The sequence below is a fragment of the Canis lupus genome, chromosome 4 (genome assembly GCF_003254725.2).
Source record: "Canis lupus dingo isolate Sandy chromosome 4, ASM325472v2, whole genome shotgun sequence".
Lineage (NCBI taxonomy): Eukaryota > Metazoa > Chordata > Mammalia > Carnivora > Canidae > Canis > Canis lupus.
In genome coordinates, this window is record NC_064246.1 from 33,300,824 (window position 1) to 33,320,593 (window position 19,770).

Genomic DNA, 19,770 nt, shown 5'->3' on the forward strand with positions numbered 1-19,770 from the left:
TGGGGGGAGTTATCAGGACAACTCCCACAGCCTAGAGAGTCAGCAGCCTAGGGCTTTTGAGGTAGCAGTCTCATGCCTGTGTGGAGCCCTGCCCAGGGCTGGATAATAGACGAAGCCATAACAGTTTGTCCAGGGACTATAGATGGGTGTCTTACCACATTGGTGATGCTGTTAATGCTGAGCTATGCACATCTCCTTAGAATCTCAGTTACTGGGGTAACTGTTTCGTGGGGGCTGTAAACCTATAAAGGTTAGGGAATTATTATATGACCCTTAGCCCTCCAAAGATCCCAAGAGTCTACTTATAAGGTCAGGAATAACTGTACTTTCACTCTGTCCCAGTCTAGTCAGTTTGCTCAGAGTTTAGAGAAATCTGTAAATGCAGTAAAAAGCATTCAAGACCCTTTAGAAAACAGTGAAAAGCAAGGACATGGCATTGACCTTGGGTGGAAGAGAACAGTGGCAGATATGTCTTGCAAAGGGGCGTAGAAAGAAGGGCCATCCTTGGCATAGAATGTATAAAGATGGCAAATGAGGCTTGTGAAGAGGGACAAACAATGCCTGTGCTAATGGGAAGGAACCTGGATGTCATTAGTTGGACTGGAGTCATGTTTAGGTGAAGGTAGCTCAGAAGGAAAGAGGCAAGGCTGTATCCTCAGGATTTAGCATCTCTATCTCAGGCCTAATTGGCTTTAAGGCCATTGACTTGGGGCACCTGGGTGGCTCAGCGGTTGAGCATCTGCCCTCGGCCCAGGGCATGATTCCAGGGTCCTGGGATCGAGTCCCACATCGGGGTCCCTGCATGGAGCCTGCTTCTCCCTCTGCCTGTGTCTCTGCCTCTCTGTCTGCATCTCTCATGAATAAATAAATAAAATCTTTAAAAAAAATAAAATAAAGCCATTGACTTAGCAGCCAGATGGCTGGAGTTTGAAACCCTGTTGTGCTGTTGACTAACTGTTTGACTTTGGGAAGGTCACTTAACCATTCTGCACCGAGAGATGTTATAAGAATGAAATGAGGCTCCCCGCCCGCCGCCCGCCGTCGTCCGTGGGTTCTCTTGTTAGTTGGCCGCGGTCTTCTCAGCCACCCGCCCCAGTCTCCAACTCGCGGACAGGCCACTCGGCGCAGAGAGGCCGGACTGCGAGTTGTCGCCTGAGTGCCTACATCTGAGAAGTTAAAGGCACTTGTAGAACTTCTGCCACACAGCCCGTGGGGCTTGCAGCACATTCGTAAGCATGACTGCCATCCGGAAGAAACGTGATTGTTGGTGATGGAGCCTGTGGTAAGACTTGTTTGCTCATCGACTTTAGCAAGGACCAGTTCCCAGAGGTGTATGAACCCACAGTGTTTGAGAACTATGTGGCAGATATTGAAGTTGATGGAAAGCAGGTAGAGTTGGCTTTGTGGGATGCAGCTGGGCAGGAAGATTATGATCGCTTGAGGCCTCTCTCCTATCCAGACACTGATGTTATACTGATGTGTTTCTCTATTGACAGCCCTGATAGCTTAGAAGACATCCCAGAAAAATGGACCCCAGAAGTCAAGCACTTCTGTCCCAACGTGCCCATCATCCCGGTTGGGAACAAGAAGGATCTTCGGAATGATGAGCACACAAGGCGGGAGCTAGCCAAGATGAAGCAGGAGCCGGTGAAACCGGAAGAAGGCAGAGATATGGCAAACAGGATTGGTGCTTTTGGGTACATGGAGTGTTCAGCAAAGACCAAAGATGGAGTGAGGGAGGTTTTTGAAATGGCCACGAGAGCTGCTCTGCAAGCCAGACGTGGGAAGAAAAAATCTGGGTGCCTTGTCTTGTGAAACCCTGCTGCAAGCACAGCCCTCGTGCGGTTAATCTTGAAGTGCTGTTTATTAATCTTAGTGTATGATTACTGGCCTTTTTCATTTATCTATAATTTACCTAAGATTACAAATCAAAAGTCATCTTGCTACCAGTATTTAGAAGCCAACCATGATTATTAATGATGTCCAACCCACCTGACCACCGAGGTCCTCCTGACACTGCTCTAACAGCCCTCCTCTGCACTCCCACCTGACACACCAGGCGCTAATTCAAGGAATTTCTTAACTTCTTGCTTCTTTCTAGAAAGAGAAACAGTTGGTAACTTTTGTGAATTAGGCTGTAACTACTTTATAACTAACATGTCCTGCCTGTCATCTGTCAGCTGCAAGGTACTCTGGTGAGTCCCTACTTCAGAGCTTTACTCCTTAACAGATTTTATTGGCATAGCTCTGTGATGGTCATCCAGTTTTTTGAAAATGTGCTTATCCAGAAAGGCTCAAGTCCATGCAGCTGTGGCAGAGTTACAGTTCTGTGGTTTCATGTTAGTTACCTTATAGTTACTGTGTAATTAGTGCCACTTAATGTATGTTACCAAAAAATAAATCTACCCCAGACTAGATGTAGTATTTTTTGTATAATTGGATTTCCTAATACTGATATTTGTCATCCCTGCAGAAAGTGTATTGGTTTTTTTAAAAAAGAAAGTGTATTTGAAAATAAAGTCAGATGGAAAATTCACTTTTAAAATTCCCGTTTTGTCAGTTTCTCTGATAAAAGATGGCCCGTTTCACCTGTTTTCAACCCCACATATCCCAGTACCCTTCCCCAGAGCTGGGCTAAATAAATAAGAATTTGGTTTCATGCCTGAGACACTCAGACACTTCAAAAGGTGGCATAACCTCTCACTTGGACTGCAGGGTCTGGCTCTAGTTCACAGTGCTTTTTCCTCACTGTATCCAGGTTCCCTACCAGAGGAGCCACCAGTTCTCTTGGGTGGCACTCAATTTCTTCTCTCCAGCTGACTAAACTTTTTTTCTGTACCAGTTAATTTTTCCAACTACTAATAGAATAAAGGCAGTTTTCTAAAAAAAAAAATAAATAAATAAAAAAAAAGAATGAAATGATTTTATAATAAAGCTCTTGGAATACTGGCTGGCGTGTTGTTGTGTTGTCATGTCGTGACAAGCAGCATGAAGGACATGAATCCTTTATTACGTAAGTGTGGGTTGTTCCCTCTGAATGATGGCGTGACTATGGGATACACATTGTGTGTGTGTTGGTGGAGAGTTTGTGTCACCGAGGAGGTTTTCTGAAGTTCAGTGCCCAGCAGCAAAAATACTTTGTTTGGTTTAATGAAGACCTTTGGTTGGGCCTCCTAGGGGTTTCCCAATGGACAAAATTGAAAAATACCTGTTGGAGCCAGGATGGGAAGGGGACTGCGCTGACTCTCCACTCCTCATGGTTGACATTAACTGATTGAGGTCAGCTTGAAGGAAGGCTTCCCAGGGCTTTGCACACCCTCTGGCTGCGGCTATCCTGCAGTCACACTTTTTAGTGACTTTGGTGAAGATGTAAAGGGCAAGCTCACTGGAGCTGTGCAGGGCGTACAGTCATCTCGGTTGGATGAAAGGATTCTGATCCCCAAAGGTGCGCTTTGGGTCAGGCCCTCCTTGGCTCCCTGTAACTCCTAACATCCCTTTTCTTTCACGGCTGTGTGCTGCTGCTTGAGTGTCCTCGTCCGCGCTGCTGGTTCCCACCTGCATACCCGCTCCTCATGCCGTCCTTTCTTCTCACACACGCGGAGCGTGCTTTTTTTAGATGATCAGCCCTTCCTCTCTAGGGCGCTTTCAAGGCTATCATGCTTTAATCAAAGCCCCAGTAACTGCCTGCAGCTCATGGAGGCTCAAGATAGACCCGGGGCTTTGTTGGCAAATCCTGGCTTTGCCTTGAATGCGGGATGGGAGAGGCACCTGCCCCTATGGACTCAGAGGACACACGTGGCTTTATTTCACACTGTGCAAGCTGCTGTGGGCCTTGTTAAGGGAAGGGACGTTGCCATGCCAGCGGGGACCTGCTTGTGCTCTGATCTGGTCGCGACACTTGCCTCCACACCATCTCCGGCACCGGCGGGGAGGAAGGGCACCTGGTTTATTAAGTGGACTGCAGTAGGCAGGGAGCATACGAAATTGCTTTCGGGCTCCCCCGCCCCCGTGCCCTTGAAGCTGTTTGGCCGACTGCCTTCCCTGCCGAGGGGTCCTATCGAGGGAAGGCCTGCAGCCTTTCTGGGCTGTTCGGATATTCAAATAATCTCATCTTCAGATAGTAAGAAGTTGAGATCAATGTAAATCCAAGCCTCCTGCCCATATACAGGGAAGCCTCTCTGCCCTGCTCAGGCCTGACTCTGCTCACCCATCGGTGTTGGGTGGGGGCCGTGCCTGCTCATTGACCCCTCGTGGCATTGCTCTGCCTCCCCGATGGTCACGCTGCCTCTGGGTCTGCCCGGGTCCCAGCATCAAGGCCAGAGTTACCATTTATTCAGCCTTTATCCACTGTGTTCTTAAGTTGTGCCAAGAACGGTTCTGGGCTTTGGGTATGAATCAGGGCAATAATGCTCCTCCTTTCGGGGACCTTATGTTCAAGCAGGCAAGGCAAAATATATTAATAGAAATATAACACATCTGAGTATAATCGGGGCTGTGGAGAGAAGTAAAGCAGGAAGAAGAATAGGATTTCTGGGGACGGGTTTGCTAGTGCAGACACCAAAGGGCTTTTTGGCAGTGCGACGTGTGAGAAGAGACCTAAGGGAAGTAAGGGAGCGAGCTGTAGGGAGATGCGGGGAGGGACGTCAGAGCGCAGGAGACCAATCTCCCAGGAGCCGGAACCACCCTGCGTGGCTGCGGAGAGAAGTGAAATGGAGAAAAGCAGGTGTAGGGGCAGGAAGGCGTTTGGAGGCGGGGACAGTCATGGTAGGCCTCAGTCACGGCAGGGATGTTAGATTGTGCTTTGGGAGGTGGGGAGGCCCCTGGGGAGGTGCATGTGGGTGAAGGATGTGATCTGACTTGAATCTTGCCGTGACCTCTCCGGCTGTGAGTAGACAAGTGATGGTCAAGGTTGCAAGTGGGGAGACCCGTCGGCGGACGATGGTGGTGATGTAGGTGACACATGGTGGTGGTTCAGACTAGGAAGGCGGGTGAGCAGTAGTCCTCTTCTGGGTCTACAGAAAGTAAGGACAGTAGGGTTATGTCTGGGTAGCATCTGAGATGAACAAGCAAGGAGGGACTCCAGAGGACTCCACTCGTCACTGGGAGGATGGGTCTGTCATTTACTGAAGTGGGAAAGGCTGCAGGAGAAACAGGGATCATCTCGGGGGTTGGTGGAAAGCAGAAGTTTGAATTTTGGACTCACTAAATCTGAGCAGTGGAGTTCAGGAACCTAGGCTTGAAGTTGGGCCTTATCACCGGAGCTGCTCAATACAGAGGAGTAGAGGGACCCTGGCCGGGCCTGGCGCTGTGCCCCACAGGTGCCAGAGGTCCCCAAGATGACGGGGAGGGGGCGGGGAGGAGGGACTGGGGATTGGGACTGCAGGGCTGCAGTGCTGTCAGTCCCTCCATCCGTGAAGGAGCCTCCTGGGGACTCTTGCCAGCTTGCCGGTCTACCCTCTCGTTCAGAATCCTTCACAGTGACTTAGGATTATTTTTATTTATTTATTTATTTATTTATTTATTTATTTATTTATTTATTTATTTGCATTTCCCAAGACATCCAGTTGCCCCGGGCGGGAGGGGAACACTTGCATGTTCCCTCTGTTGTGGGTGGCGATGCTGCCGCTGAGCCACCGTGGTCTTCTCTCCCACCCGCAGCTGTTCCGACTCATCTAGGTGACAGTTGGCAAACTCTTCTCCGCCCGCACTTTAGGGAGCACTTTCTGGCAAGAACCTCGGAGCCTGCGTGTTTCTGCAGCCCAGAAGGTCTCTAACCAGAGAAGCCGATGGCGGCTTGCTCTTCCCACAGAGCACAGTCTCTGTGCTCTCTGTGCTCGCTCCTTTCTGAACACTTTTTATTTGGAAAGAAGTTCAAACCTACAGAAAGGCTGTTAAAATGAGAGTAAGTGTGAGAGTACAGGATGCCCTCTGCTACTTCCATCTCTTAGCTTTTTGCCCTCCGTGCTGTATCGCCTGCATGGTCTCATTCTATTGATGGTTAGATAAAGAAATGCTTCTCTCGCTCTCTCCTCGATTCAGTATGTACTTCCAGAGTAAGGAGATTCTCTCGAATGATTACAACACAGTTGTCCGCTTCAGATACCGACATTGATGTAAGTATTTCATCTGATCCATCACCCTCATTCCAATTAAGGAGTTGATTTAATGTGCCTTCCTTCCTTCCTTCCTTCCTTCCTTCCTTCCTTCCTTCCTTCCTTCCTTCCTTCCTTCTTTCCCTTCTTCAAGATTTTATTTATTTATTCATGAGAGACACACCGAGAGAGAGGCAGAGACACAGGCAGAGGGAGAAGCAGGCTCCATGCGGGGACCCCGATGCAGGACTCGATCCCAGGACCCCGGGGTCATGACCTGAACCGAAGGCAGAGGCTCAGCCGCTGAGCCACCCAGATGCCCAACCTACTATCCTTGAAAGCGTTTTCCCTGGCGTACAGGATCCAGTCTAGTATCAGGTATTGCGTTTAGTTGTTATGCTTGCTCATCATTCTTTAATCCACAGCGTTTCATGACGTTGACATCTTTGAAGAATACATTCCTTCCCTTACAAAAATAAAGCATTTCTAATTTTGCATTTGTCTAATATTTCCCTGTGATTAGATTTAGGTTATTTAATGTATTCTTTTTTTTCTTTAAGTTGAGAGAAAGGTGACTTACCATGAAGTTTATATTTTGACATGTGCAATTTATGACTTTTTAGTAGATTCCCAAGGGTATGCAACCATCGCCACTATCTACTTTTTGAAAATTTCTATCACCCCCACCCCGAAAAGAATCTTCATATCTATTAGTAGTTACCCTCCATTCCTTACTGCCCTTAACCTCTGGGAACCATTTATCTACTTTCTGGCTCTAGGGATTTGCTTGTTAGGAACATTTCTCATAAATATTACCATACAAAATGTGGCTTTTCTTTTTTTCTTTTTTTTTTTGGATCTGGCTTCTTGAGTTTAGTATAATGTTTTCAAGGTTCATCCTTGTAATAAGTATCAGTTGTTTTTTTTTTTATGTCTGGATCTCATGTCATTGTAAGCATATACAACATTTATTTCTTCATACGTCAGTTGATAGACATTTGAGTTGTTCCTACGTCGTGGTTATTGTGAGTAATGCTGTTATGAACGTTCACGTAGGTTTATTTGTGGATATATGTTTTCATTTATCTTGAGTGATATCTAAAAGTAGAATTGCTGAGTCATATGGTAACTTTATGCTTACTTTTTTGAGGAGCTATCAGACTGTTTTCTAAAGGGACTGTACCATTTTACATGACTACTAGCGATGAATGAGGATTTCAATTTATCCACACCCTTGCCAACACTTGTCCTTTTGATTATATCCGTCCTCAGGGGTATAAAGTGGCATCTTGTGGTTTGGATTTGCATATTCTTAAATGATTAATGATGTTGTGTATCTTTACATGTGCTAATTGGCCACTTACATGTTCTCTTTGGAACAATGTTCACATTTTTTACCGACTTTTTAATTGGATTGTTAGTCTTTTTATTGTTGAGTTTTAAGTGTTCCTTCTGTATTTTGGATACTAGATTTCTCTCAGATATATTTTGCAAATGATTTTTTTCATTCTGTGGGCTGTCTTTTCACTTCCTTGATGCTGTCTTTTGATGCACAATAGTTATTAATTTTGATGAAGCTGAATTTATCTTTTTTTTTAAGCTGAATTGATCTAATTTTTGTTTTGTTGCTTGTACTTTTAAAAGTATATATAAGAAACTACTGCCTATTCCAAGGTCATATCGATAAGATACCCCTATGTTTTAAGAGTTTTATAGGGTTTTTTTGAGTTTTATAGTTTTAATCCTTTTAGGTCTTCGATGTATTTTAAGTTGTATTTTGTTTATGGCATGAGGTAGGGCTTCAACATCACCCTTTTACATGTGGATTTCCAATCGTCTCAGTCCCATTTTTTTTTTTGCAGAGTCTATTCTTTCCCAATTGAATTGCCTTGAATTCATTCAGCAAAAATTGGTTGACTATAAATATACTGGTTTATTTATGGATTCTGAATTCTATTCCATCAATGTATTTTTCTATCCTTATGCCAGTACTACACAATCTTTATTTCTTTAGCTTTGTACTAAGTTTTGAAATTAGGAAATGCAAGTTCTAGTTTTTATCTTTCGTTTTCAAGACTGATTTGCTATTCTGGTTCCCTTGCATTTCACTATGAATTTTGGATCTGTATGTCAATTTCTGGGGAGATAAAAGGCCACTAACATTTTGATAGGAATTATATTGAATCTGTGATGCTTTTGGAGAGTATTGGCATCTTAAGAATGTTAGGTCTTCCAGTACATGAACACAGATACAGGTCTGATACAGGTCTTTACTTTTTTTTGTAAATGTTTTATAGATTTTAAGTTTCACAGTTTGCCTTTTTTGATAAATTTATTCTTAAGTATTTTATTCATTTTGATACTACTGTAAATTGAATTGCTTTCTTAATTTCATTTTTGGATTATTCATTGTTAGTGTATAGAAATGCAATGGATTTTTATATTGATCTTTTATATTGATTTTTTTTTATCTTGCAACCTTTCTGAACTCATTTATTAGGTCTAATAGTTTTTTGTCAGTTCCTTAGGATTTTCCATATGCAAGATAATACCATCTGAAAATAGAGATGATTTTACTTTTTCTTTTTAAAGATTTTATTTAAGAGAGAGAGAGTGAGTGAGAGAGTAAGCATGACTGGGGGAGGAGCAGACTGAAAGGGAGAAGCAGACTCCCCGCTGAGCAGGGAGACTGATGGGGGACTTAATCCTGGGACCCCAGGATCATGACCTGATGCTTACTGACTGAGCCACCCACGCACCCATACTTCTTCTTTTCCAAACTGGATGCCTTTTATTTCTTTTTCTTGATCAGTTGTCGTGCCTAAAATCTCCAGTGCAATGGTGGATAGAAATGATGAAAGCAAATGTACTTGTCTTGATCCTGACCTTTACAAGCAAAGCTTTCAGGTTTCCATCTTTATGTATAATGTAACTATTTGAGAGGTATATATATATATATATATATATATATATATAAGCTCTTTGTCAGGTTAAAGAATTCTGTTCATTGTTGAGTGTTTTTTTGTTGTTTTTATTTTTTTATTTTTTATTTTTTAAAGATTTTATTTATTTATTCATGAGAGACACACAGAGAGAGGCAGAGACACAGGCAGAGGGAGAAGCAGGCTCCTCGCAGGGAGCCCGACGCGGAACTCGATCCTGGGTCCCCAGGACCACACCCAGGGCCCAATGCGGCACTAAGCCGCTGAGCCACCTGGGCCTTCCCCTGTTGTTGTTTTAAATCATGAAACAGTATCAAGTTTTGTCAAATGCCTTTTTGGAGTCTATAGAGATAGTCTATGGTTTTTTTTGTCCTTATTGTATTAGGATATTAATATGATTTACTATTTTGATTGATTTTCATATATTAATCAATCTTGCATTCCTTGGATAAATCCCAGTTGCTCATGGTATATAGTCATTTCAGTGTTCTGCTGGTTCAATTTGGTAGTGTGTTGAGGATTTTTGAACTTATATAAGGGATATTTGCCTGTAGTTTTTTTTACTTGTGATATATATGCCTGGTTTAGCATCAGGGTAATACTAATACTAGTCTCCTAGAATAAGAAGGGAAATTTTCCTCCTCATATTTTTTCAAAGAGTTCGTTAAAGATTTATTTGAATCATCTCTTAAAAGTTTGGGAGAATTCATCAATCAAGCTATCTGGTCCTGGGCTTTTTCTTCATGGGATTTTTTTTTATTACTAATTTATTTACTAGTTATATGTATATTGAAATATGCTGTTTCTTCTTGAATCAGCTTCATCTATGTTATGTTTATTGGCACATAATTTTTCATGGTTATTCCCTTTTAATCCTTTTGATTTCCATAGAGTTAGTAGTAATATCCTCTCTTTAATTTCTGATTTTAATAATTTGAATCTTCTCTCTTTTTTTTCTTGTTTATTCTAGTTAAAAGTTAATCAATTTTGTTGATGTTTCCAAGGAACTAATTTTTGGTTTCATTGACTTCCTATAATTCTTTTTCCTGTTTTATCTCATTTATTTTTTCTGATCTTTATTTTGCTTCATTCTACTTGTTTGGTTTGTTTTCAAGTTTTGCTTTTCTTCTACTTTGTTGAGGTGGAACTTCAGTTTATGGATTTGATATCATTCTTATTTTTAAATATATATATATATTTACAGCTCTCAGTTTTCCTCTGAAGTCTACTTTTACTACATTTCATTTGGTTTGGTATGTTGTATTTCAGTTTCATTCATTCCAAACTATCTTCCAATTTCTGTGTTGTCCATTGAAAGATGAATGGATAAAGAAGATGTGGTTTATGTATACAATGAAATATTCCTCAGCCATTAGAAATGACAAATACCCACCATTTGCTTCAACGTGGATGGAACTGGAGGGTATTATGCTGAGTGAAATAAGTCAATCGGAGAAGGACAAACACTATATGGTCTCATTCATTTGGGGAATATAAATAATAGTGAAAGGGAATAGAAGGGAAGGGAGAATAAATGGGTAGGAAATATCAGAAATGGAGATAGAACATGAAGACTCCTAACTCTGGGAAAAGGACTAGGGGTGGTTGAAGGGGAGGAGGGTGGGGGGTGGGGGTGACTGGGTGATGGGCACTGAGGGGGACACTTGACGGGATGAGCACTGGGTGTTATCTGTATGTTGGCAAATTGAACACCAATAAAAAATAAATTTATTATAAAAAAATAAAAAAATATTTTTTTCAAAAAACAAAAACAAAAAAATATTTCTGTGTTGATTTCTTCTCTGATCATTGATTATTTAGTGGTGTTTTATGAAATTTCTATTATTTGTGCATTTCCCAAGTTTCTATGTTGGTTTCTAATCACATTCCATTGCATTTGAAGAACATGGTTTGTGTGATTTCAGTACTTTTAAATTTATTAAGACTTGTTTTATCACCTAAAATATAGTCTACCCTTGAGATTGTTACATGTGGAGTTGAGAAGAATATGTATAATGATGTCACTGGATGGAAGGCTCTATAGATGTCTTTTATGGTCTGGTTGGTATTTATCCACATAAATATAGCCACCTCTATGGTTAGTATTAAGTGTTGTTCAGTCTTATTGTCTTTGTCAATTTTCCATCCATTGTGGAAAGTGGGGTAAGTGGGTCAAAGCACTTACCATGACTAAGCTAAGCTAAGTGGGGTGGCTCCTTATTTGTTCTTCCTAGGTTGTGGGTATTTTGTATGCCAGCCAAATTTAATTTAGGTTGATTGATTGATTGGTTGATTGATTGATTGCCTTTGTGTAGTTCTTAAAATTCTACTTGGGAGACAGCACAGTGTGATGAAAGCTTTGGAACCATAAACCTTGAGCATGCTTACCTCTGCCATTTATTGCAAGTTAGGCAAGTCATTAAACTTCATTGCACACACACACACACACGTAGTTATGCAAAGATGTGCACCTATACATAGATGCTTATTGTTTAACATACATGCAAAAGCATAGATGAAGCTAGTATTAAGTTATTTTTAAAGTGCAAGTGCCATATCCAGTGATCAAAGAACAGGAATTCTTAGCATCTTCTCCTTCTTCCCCTTCCCTCTGCCTGTGTATGCATCAGGGTGTGTGCAAGGAAGAGAGAGAGAGAGAGAGAGAGAGAGAGAGAGAAGAGAGCATGAGAGAGGAGAGTGAGAGAGCAAAGTATCTTACTCAACTGGAAAAGCACTAGGGTTCTGTCGCCCAGAGAGACCTTCTGGCTTTAAGCAAGTCAAACAATGGACTTAACTGTTTCGTTCCTGAAATGATTTCTTTTAGGTAAAATAACTCGATGGAATAGAGGTTTTGACATTAGGTGGAAAAATTGGTAGAAGAGTATTACTACTGGCAAGAGATTGTTTTACTTGTAAAATAGGTGGGAGTGTTCTTAGTCTCTCCTGTGCAGGATGCAGTGAGGACAGAGGTAGATTCTGGACAGACCCCAGGATGCATGCATGTCAGAACCTCTTCCCTTTTGCCCTCTCTGCTCTCTATCCTCATAGAAACACTAGTTGTGCTGCTGCACCTGGGTTTTGTTACCGTGGTTACAGATGCAGTCCCTGGTGAAGGAGGGGGGAGGGAGCTGTGTTTTTATAAGGGCAAATTGTACTGACATTTAAATTGGAGACATCACAGTGCAGTACAGCTGCCAAGTAATGGGAAAGTGCTTTCCCTTTACGATTGGGATCCTTAGAAGACTCTCTCTTGGTGCTCGTGTGTGTGTTGGAGTGTGTGGTCTCTTCCCTTAGCCTGTACTGTGTTCAGAGGACTGAGATTCAGGTTGGGAACAGAAAGGGAGCCTTTTTTAGTGAGATTTTGAGGAGGTCATGACTGAGCTAGGGGTTTCTCAACATGCTCCAAGTGATGTCAAACAAAACAAGAGAAAGAGTCAGAATGTGAGCAGAAGCCAAATCCATAAAGCCTAAAGGATATTAGAAGGGCAGCCAGATGGAAAGAGCTGGATGTGATACAGTACAGAGGAGTCAGCAGTCTGAGGATGAGAAAGGTAGGAGCATCATGAGGTGAGCAGACCAATACCTTGCCTTGAGTGGGTACCAATGTTTGTAGTCAGCTTCTGGAGAATGGTGCCTGTGTGGGTTGGTGGAATTTACCGGGTGGATCTAGCTCAAGGATGCCCATGCCATCTGGAAAGCTAGAGAGCCAACCAGGCTGCTGAGCCAGAGCCTCTTGCCTATCCTTAGGGAAGATGATATGTTTAAGGATAAATTAGTTGCAAATGTTTTCTTCTGAAGAGGAGCAGGTTTGAGATATATAAACCGTCTCTACCCACAGAAGTGAGTTTGCTGCTAGAGCTGCTGATTTTCCTTGTTGGCGAGTCAATTGGTCAGCCGCTCAGTAAACCCCTACTGAGTGTCCCCTCGGTGCCAGGCTAAAGGTGTCTGAAGGCCAAGTGCTGCTCTTGTGTTCCACCCCCACGTCCGACCTTAATCAGTGTTCTTACTCAGAAGGTCAAGCATACTCCCATTGCAGACAGGCATTACGTTCTAAGACACTGGAGAATGAAAAACACAGAACCCTGAACAAGGCTTTGGCCACAATCTAGCTGCTGCCTTCAAGCAGGCAGATGTTCAAAGCCTCCTTGGGAGTCACGTGCCAACCGTTAGCTCAGGGAGCCAAGAGTCCAAGGCAGTGCAGATAAAAGGCCTGCTTTGCCCACTTTCCCAGCTTGATTTCTGTTATTGGGGGACTGTGTGGAACCCCTTCCCCATATGAATACTTCAAGAGACGAAGAGCTTCAGCCTTCTATGTTCCCATCATTCAGTCCAGAGAGAATGTGTACGCAGATGGATTTGTATATACAAAAGCAGATAGACAGACTTCTGTTTGTATTTTTGCCCTCTGTGTGTACCTCTAAGTGGACACCTGCTTGTGTCCCTGTGTGCCAGGATGTGTGTGTGTGCATGCGTGCATGTGTGCATCTGTATGGTAAAAGGGCTATTGGTGTAGTCATTTGGCAGAGAGCTCTGGGCTGGAGGGTTGAATATTCCTTTTATTAGCTCTGTAATTTTGAATAAGTAATGTTAGATATTTCAGCTACAATTTTCTCATCAGCAAATGGAAATAATCCTATTCCACAGGCATCTTTCTGAGGGTTGTATGCAGTGATTAATAAAAGCACCTGGCATGGTGTCGGGCATAGAAAAGGCAATTAACAACTATTTCAGGTCTGTAACTTTCTACAGGGGCACCTCAGAGGTACTGCAAGTTCAGTTCCAGACCACCACCATCAAGACTGCAAGAAAGGGAGTCGAATGAATTATTGGCTTCCCTATGCATATGAAAGTTATGTTTACACTGTACTGTAGCCTCCTTAGTGTGCTAGAGCGTTCTGTCTAAAAAAGCAATGTATGCACCTTAATTAAAAAATACTTTATTGCTAAAGAATGCTAACCATCATTTGAGCCTTCAGCGAGTCATAATCTTTTTGCTGGTGGAGGGTCTTGCCTCCACGTTGGTGGCTGCTGACCGATCAGGGTGGTGGCTGCTGAGGGCTGGGGAAGATGTGGCAATTTTTCAAAACAAGACAATAACGAGGTTTGCCACATTGATTGACTCTTGCTTTTGCAAATGATTTCTCTGTAGCATGCAGTGTGGTTTTTGATAGCATTTGACCCACAGTAGAACTTCTCTCAAAATTGTGTTGTGTATATAGACCACATCTTCTTTATCCGTCATCTGTTGAAGGACATTGTGGCTCCTCTCACAGTTTGGGTACTGTGGACATGGCTGCTATGAACATCGGGGTGCAGGTGTCCTGGTGCTGCACTACATCTGTATCTTTGGGGTAAGGCTGACCAGAGGGCGGGCTTGCTGACTTTCAGACCCTGCTCCTCACATTAGATGCTCTGGATGCTCTTTGTTTTGTTTGCTTGTTTTAAATTTTAATTCCAGTTAGTTAACATCCAGTGTAATATTCATAATATTAGTTGCAGGAGTACAATATAGGGTTTCAACACTTCTATAGGACACCCGGTGCTCATCATGAGTGTGTTCCATCATCCCCACCTCCCACCCCCTCCCCTCTGGGATCCATCAGTGTGTTCTCTGGAGTTAAGAGTCCATTTCTTGGTTTGCCTCTTTCTATTTTTTTCCCCTTTGTTCGCTTGTTTAGTTTCTGAAATTCTACATAGGAGTCAAATCATACGATATTTGTCTTTGACTTATTTGACTTAGCATTACACTCTCTAGACCCATCCATGTCATTGCAAATGGCCAGGAGTCATTATTTTTTATGGCTGAGTTATATTCTGTTGTATGTACACACCACACCTTCTTAATCCATTCATCAGTGGATGGGCACTTGGGCTGTTTCCATAATTTGGCTACCATAGATAATGCTGCTATGAACATCGAGGTCCATGGATCCCTTTGGATCTGTATTTTTGTATTTTTGGGGTAAATACCCACTAGTGCAATTGCTGGGTCATAGGGAAGCTCTATTTTTACCTTCTTGAGGAACCTCCACACTGTTTTCCAGAGTGGCTGCACCAGTTCACATTCTCACTAACAAGCAAGAGGCCTCCCCTTTCTCCACATCCTCGCCAACATTGGTTGTTTCCTGTCTTGTTAATTTTGCATTCAAAATTGGAGCAAATCCTCCCAAGCCTTGCTCTGCTGCTTTGTCAACTATGTGTACAGAATATTCTAAATCCTTGTTGTCATTTCAACAATCTTCACAGCATCTTCACCAGGAGTGGATTCCATCTCAAGAGACTACTTGCTTTGCTCGTCCATGAGCAGCACCTCCTCATGTGTTCAAGTTAATCATAAGATTGCAGTAATTCAGGTCATCTTCAGGCTCCACTTCTCATTCTAGTCCAATTGTTGTTTCCACCACATCTGCAGGTTCTTTCTCTGTGGAAGTCTTCAATCTTTCAAAGTCATCAAACTCAAAAGCTTGAAGCATTGTGAGAATTACCAAAAGGTGGCACAGAGTCACAAAGTGAGCAAATGCTGTTGGAAAACTGGGGTTGATAGACTTGCTCAGTACGGGGTTGCCACAGTCCCTCAACTGGTAAAAAAAAAATGCAATCTCTGCACAGAGAAATAAAATAAGTGTACCTGTATGGCTGCATACCTTCCCCTCTCTCTAGCACAAGAAGGCGTGCCTCAAATTTTATGTTATTATTCCCAACTGATGGAGGAGGAAATGGCCCTCAGGGAAGGCAGATCCAGAGCTTGAATGGTAGGCAGCTTGTAGAATTTGTAAAAGCATATTCATACAGTTGCATCTCGTTATACACATTAGCTAAAGTAAAACAGTCAACATCATCTTGGTTGGTGGCCTGCAGAAGAAAGAACGAGAAAGCACAGTTAGAGGAAGTGTCATGACAGGCAGTCCCTTGGCGCATGGCTCTCAAGCATGCAACATGGCTGAAGGAGGTTAGTGCTGTCCACTCACAGTGACCGTCCAGCTCAGAGGAGAGCACCCTCTCTGCCCACCTTTCTTTGTGTTCAGCCATGACTGGTGCATTGACCACAAGTCTTGGAATAGCACCCTAAATTACAACTGCACACATCAAATTCCCATTCCTTCCCGAATGAAGCAATTACCGGCCTGTCATTTTATACCAAGCAGTGCAAGGGGTGTGAGGCAGGTGTGAGAGGCCCTCAGGGCGCATCCCACCTTGGTCTAGAAGTGAGCTCAAGGCCCCACCTGATGCCCCCTAAACTGGCAAGCAATGGCTTAACATGGGCAGGAACCTCTAGTGGGTTCCCTCTGGGAAGTGGTTTACACTATTCTTAAGGCCACCACTCTGTGTTTGGGACTCAGAGCTTGGCTGTGACAGGGATTCAGGCACATGCGTGGTGCTCACATCTTCTGCAACACTGCAACACTGAGCACACACTGGGGTGTACAGCCATTTGGCTTGGGTGCAGTTGATGCTTCGTTGAACCCAAGGGGACGGGGTTAATAAGGAAAGCTGTACCTGAAGCTGCACAGAGCAGGGCTTAGACATGGGGAATAATTTGTCTCGCAGGCTGAGTTAACATGGAAAACTCGTTCTGGAGTGTTGGTTCATCTCTCTTCACGGCATTTCCTGCAATGCTGTGTCTGGGCCAGGGTTACGGTGGCCGAGGGATGAGGCTGAGGTATGGTTGTTATTAGCATTATGTCAGTTTCAGGTGTGCAACATAATGACCTGGAATCTTTCTCAATAAGTCCAGTTAACATCTGTCATTATATAGTCACAAATTTTTTTTCTTTCTTTTTCTCAAAATGAAGACTTTTAAGTCCTACTCTCTTAGCCCCTTCCACATATGCAGTACGGTGTTCACTATGGTCACCCTGAAGAACATTTACATTCCCACAACTTATTTTATAGCTGGAAGTTTGTACCTGTTGACCATCATCGTTCATCTCTCCTGGCCTCCTCGGCAACACCAGTCTGTTCTCTATATCTATGAACTTGTTGTTGTTGTTGTCGTATGTTTTATCTTTCAGATTTCATATATAAATGAAATCATATAGCACTTGTCTTTCTCTGCCTGACTTTCTTCACTTAGCATCCTGCCCTCAAAGCCCATTCGTGTTGTTGCAAATGGCAAGATTTCATTCTCTTGCACAATGTGGTAGTATTTTCCATTGTGTGTGTGGACCGCATCATCTTCATTCACTCATTGATGGATACTTAGGCTGCTTTCATAGTTTGACTATTGTGGGTAGCACGCTGCAATGAGCATGAGGGTGCATATATATTTTCAAATTTTGATAGATACCTAGAAGTAGGATTATTGGATCATATGGGTATTAGAAATATCATATTTCTATATTTAATTGTTTGAGACACTTCCATACTGTTTTCCATAGTGGCGGTACCAACCATGGGTTTGCTTTGCATCTTCCTGGTGACTAGTGAGGTTGAACACTTCTTAATATGCCTGTGGGCCATGCGTATGTCTTCTTTGGAAAAATCTCTATTCAGCACCTCTGTCCATTTTTATTATTATTATTATTTTTTTGAGCTTGAGGTTATTTTTTTAATAAATTTATTTTTTATTGGTGTTCAATTTGCCAACATACAGAATAACACCCAGTGCTCATCCCGTCAAGTGCCCACCTCTGTGCCCGCCACCCAGTCACCCCCACCCCCACCCACCTCCCCTTCCACCACCCCTAGTTTGTTTCCCGGATTTAGGAGTCTTTCATGTTCTGTCTCTCTTTCTGATATCTCCCACTTATTTTTCTCCTTTCCCCTTTATTCCCTTTCACTATTTTTTATATTCCCCAAATGAATGAGACCATATAATGTTTGTCCTTCTCTGATTGACTTATTTCACTCAGCATAATATCCTCTGTCCATTTTTAATCTGATTATTTTTTTGATGTTGAGTCCTATAGGTTCTTGATATATTTTTGGTATTGACTCCTTCCTGGATGTATCATTTGCAGATATCTTCTCCCATTCACTAGGTTGCTGTTTTTCTTATTGCTGGTTTCCTTCACTGCTTAAAAGCCTTTTATTTTGGTGTAATCCCGATAGTTCATTTTTGCTTTTGTTTCCCTTGCCTGAGGAGACATATCCATAAATATGTTGCTAAGGATGATGACCAAGCAATCACAGCTTACATATTCTTTCAGAAGTTTTATGGTTTCAAGTCTCACATTTAGGTCCTTAATCCATTTTGAGTTTATTTTTGTACGTGGTGTAAGAAATTGGTCTAGTTTCATTCTTCTGCATATAGCTGTCCAATTTTCCCAACAGCATCTATTGAAAAGACTGTCTTTTCTCCATTGTTATATTCTTGCCTTCTTTGTCAGAGATTAATTGACCATAAAAACGTGGGTTTATTTCTGGACTATCATGTTCTATTGATCTATGTGTCTATTTTTGTATCAGTATCATACTGTTTTGATTACTACAGCTTTGTGGTACATCTTGAAGTCTAGGATTTTGATACCACCAGCTTTGTTCTTTTTTCTTAAGATTGTTTTGTCTATTCAGGGTCTTTAGTAACTCCACACTAATTTTAGAATTACTTGTTTTTGTTCTGTGAAAAATGCTATTGATGTTTTAATAGGGATTGCATTAAATCCGTAGATTGCATTGGACAGTTTGGGTATTTTAGTGATACTAATTCTTCCAATCCATGCAAGGGGTATGGTTTTCCATTGTTTGTGTCATCTTTAATTTCTTTTATTGATGCCTTATAGTTTTTAGAATATAGGTCTTTCACCTTCTTGGTTAAATTATTCCTAGGTGTTTTATTATGTTTGGTGCAATTACAAATAGGATTATTTTCTTAATTTTTCTTCCTGCTACTTCATTGTTAGTGAGTAGAAATGCAGTATATTTCTGTGTATTAATTTTGTATCCTGTAACTTTACTGAATTCATTTATCGATTTGGATAGTTTTTTTGGTGGAGTTTTTAGGGTTTTCTATATATAGTTTCATGTCATCTGCAGTCTCTCTCCTTCTTTAGAGCTTCCTGTGTCCCTGGCTCCTGCTCCTATGGGGAGTTCCTGGAGCAGGTGGTGTAAAATAATTTCCTTGGCCCAGGTACTGAAAGATCTACAAATACTAAAATACCACATCAGGTGTTTTAATGTCTTCAAGTCTCGGAAACAGAATTACGAAAGGTTTTGATTCTGCTTCTAATTTCTAACTCTTCTTTGCTTCTAAATAGTTATTGGTGGAGATTTCAATATAAAATGAATACATGCTCATTAAAATATTTGTCAAATATAGTAAATTAGGGAGGCAAAAATAAGCACCAGTAAACCTACCATTCCAAAACAACTACTGTTAATATGTTGGCTTATTACCGTCCTGCATTTTTATTATGAATAGCTGTTAAAATTTTTTGTTTGCCTTACATAGTAGTAATCATGCTGTATACACAATTTTGTATCCATTCGTATAAAATTATAATGATAAGATAGCAGAAGCTTTTTCCCATGTTATTATAAGCAGTTCATAAATTTCAATTGTGTACACTGCAGTTGATTTAATCATCTCTCTACTATTGGGCATTTAGGTTGTTTACAATTTTTGAATAATGCTGTGATGAACATCTTTGTAAATAAAACATTTTCCATATTGGGCATTTTTTTTTTTTTACTTTGTGTAGATTCCGCAGAGATGGAGCCACTGTGTCTATGTATATAAACCGTCCTTGCCAGTGGGTGATGGAGCAACCATGTGCACATGAAAAAGAGGTAGCCCT

At 41.9% G+C, this 19,770-nt stretch overlaps 1 protein-coding gene across 1 annotated transcript; it reads left to right on the forward strand.

Moving 5' to 3' along the window:
• Positions 1-1,112: 1,112 nt before the first annotated feature.
• Positions 1,113-2,536, forward strand: LOC112651615 (transforming protein RhoA-like). The gene is given in 2 exon segments (XM_035715430.2): positions 1,113-1,255; positions 1,257-2,536. Coding segments are annotated over 2 exon segments (579 nt in total). The 5' UTR covers positions 1,113-1,235; the 3' UTR covers positions 1,816-2,536.
• Positions 2,537-19,770: the final 17,234 nt, after the last annotated feature.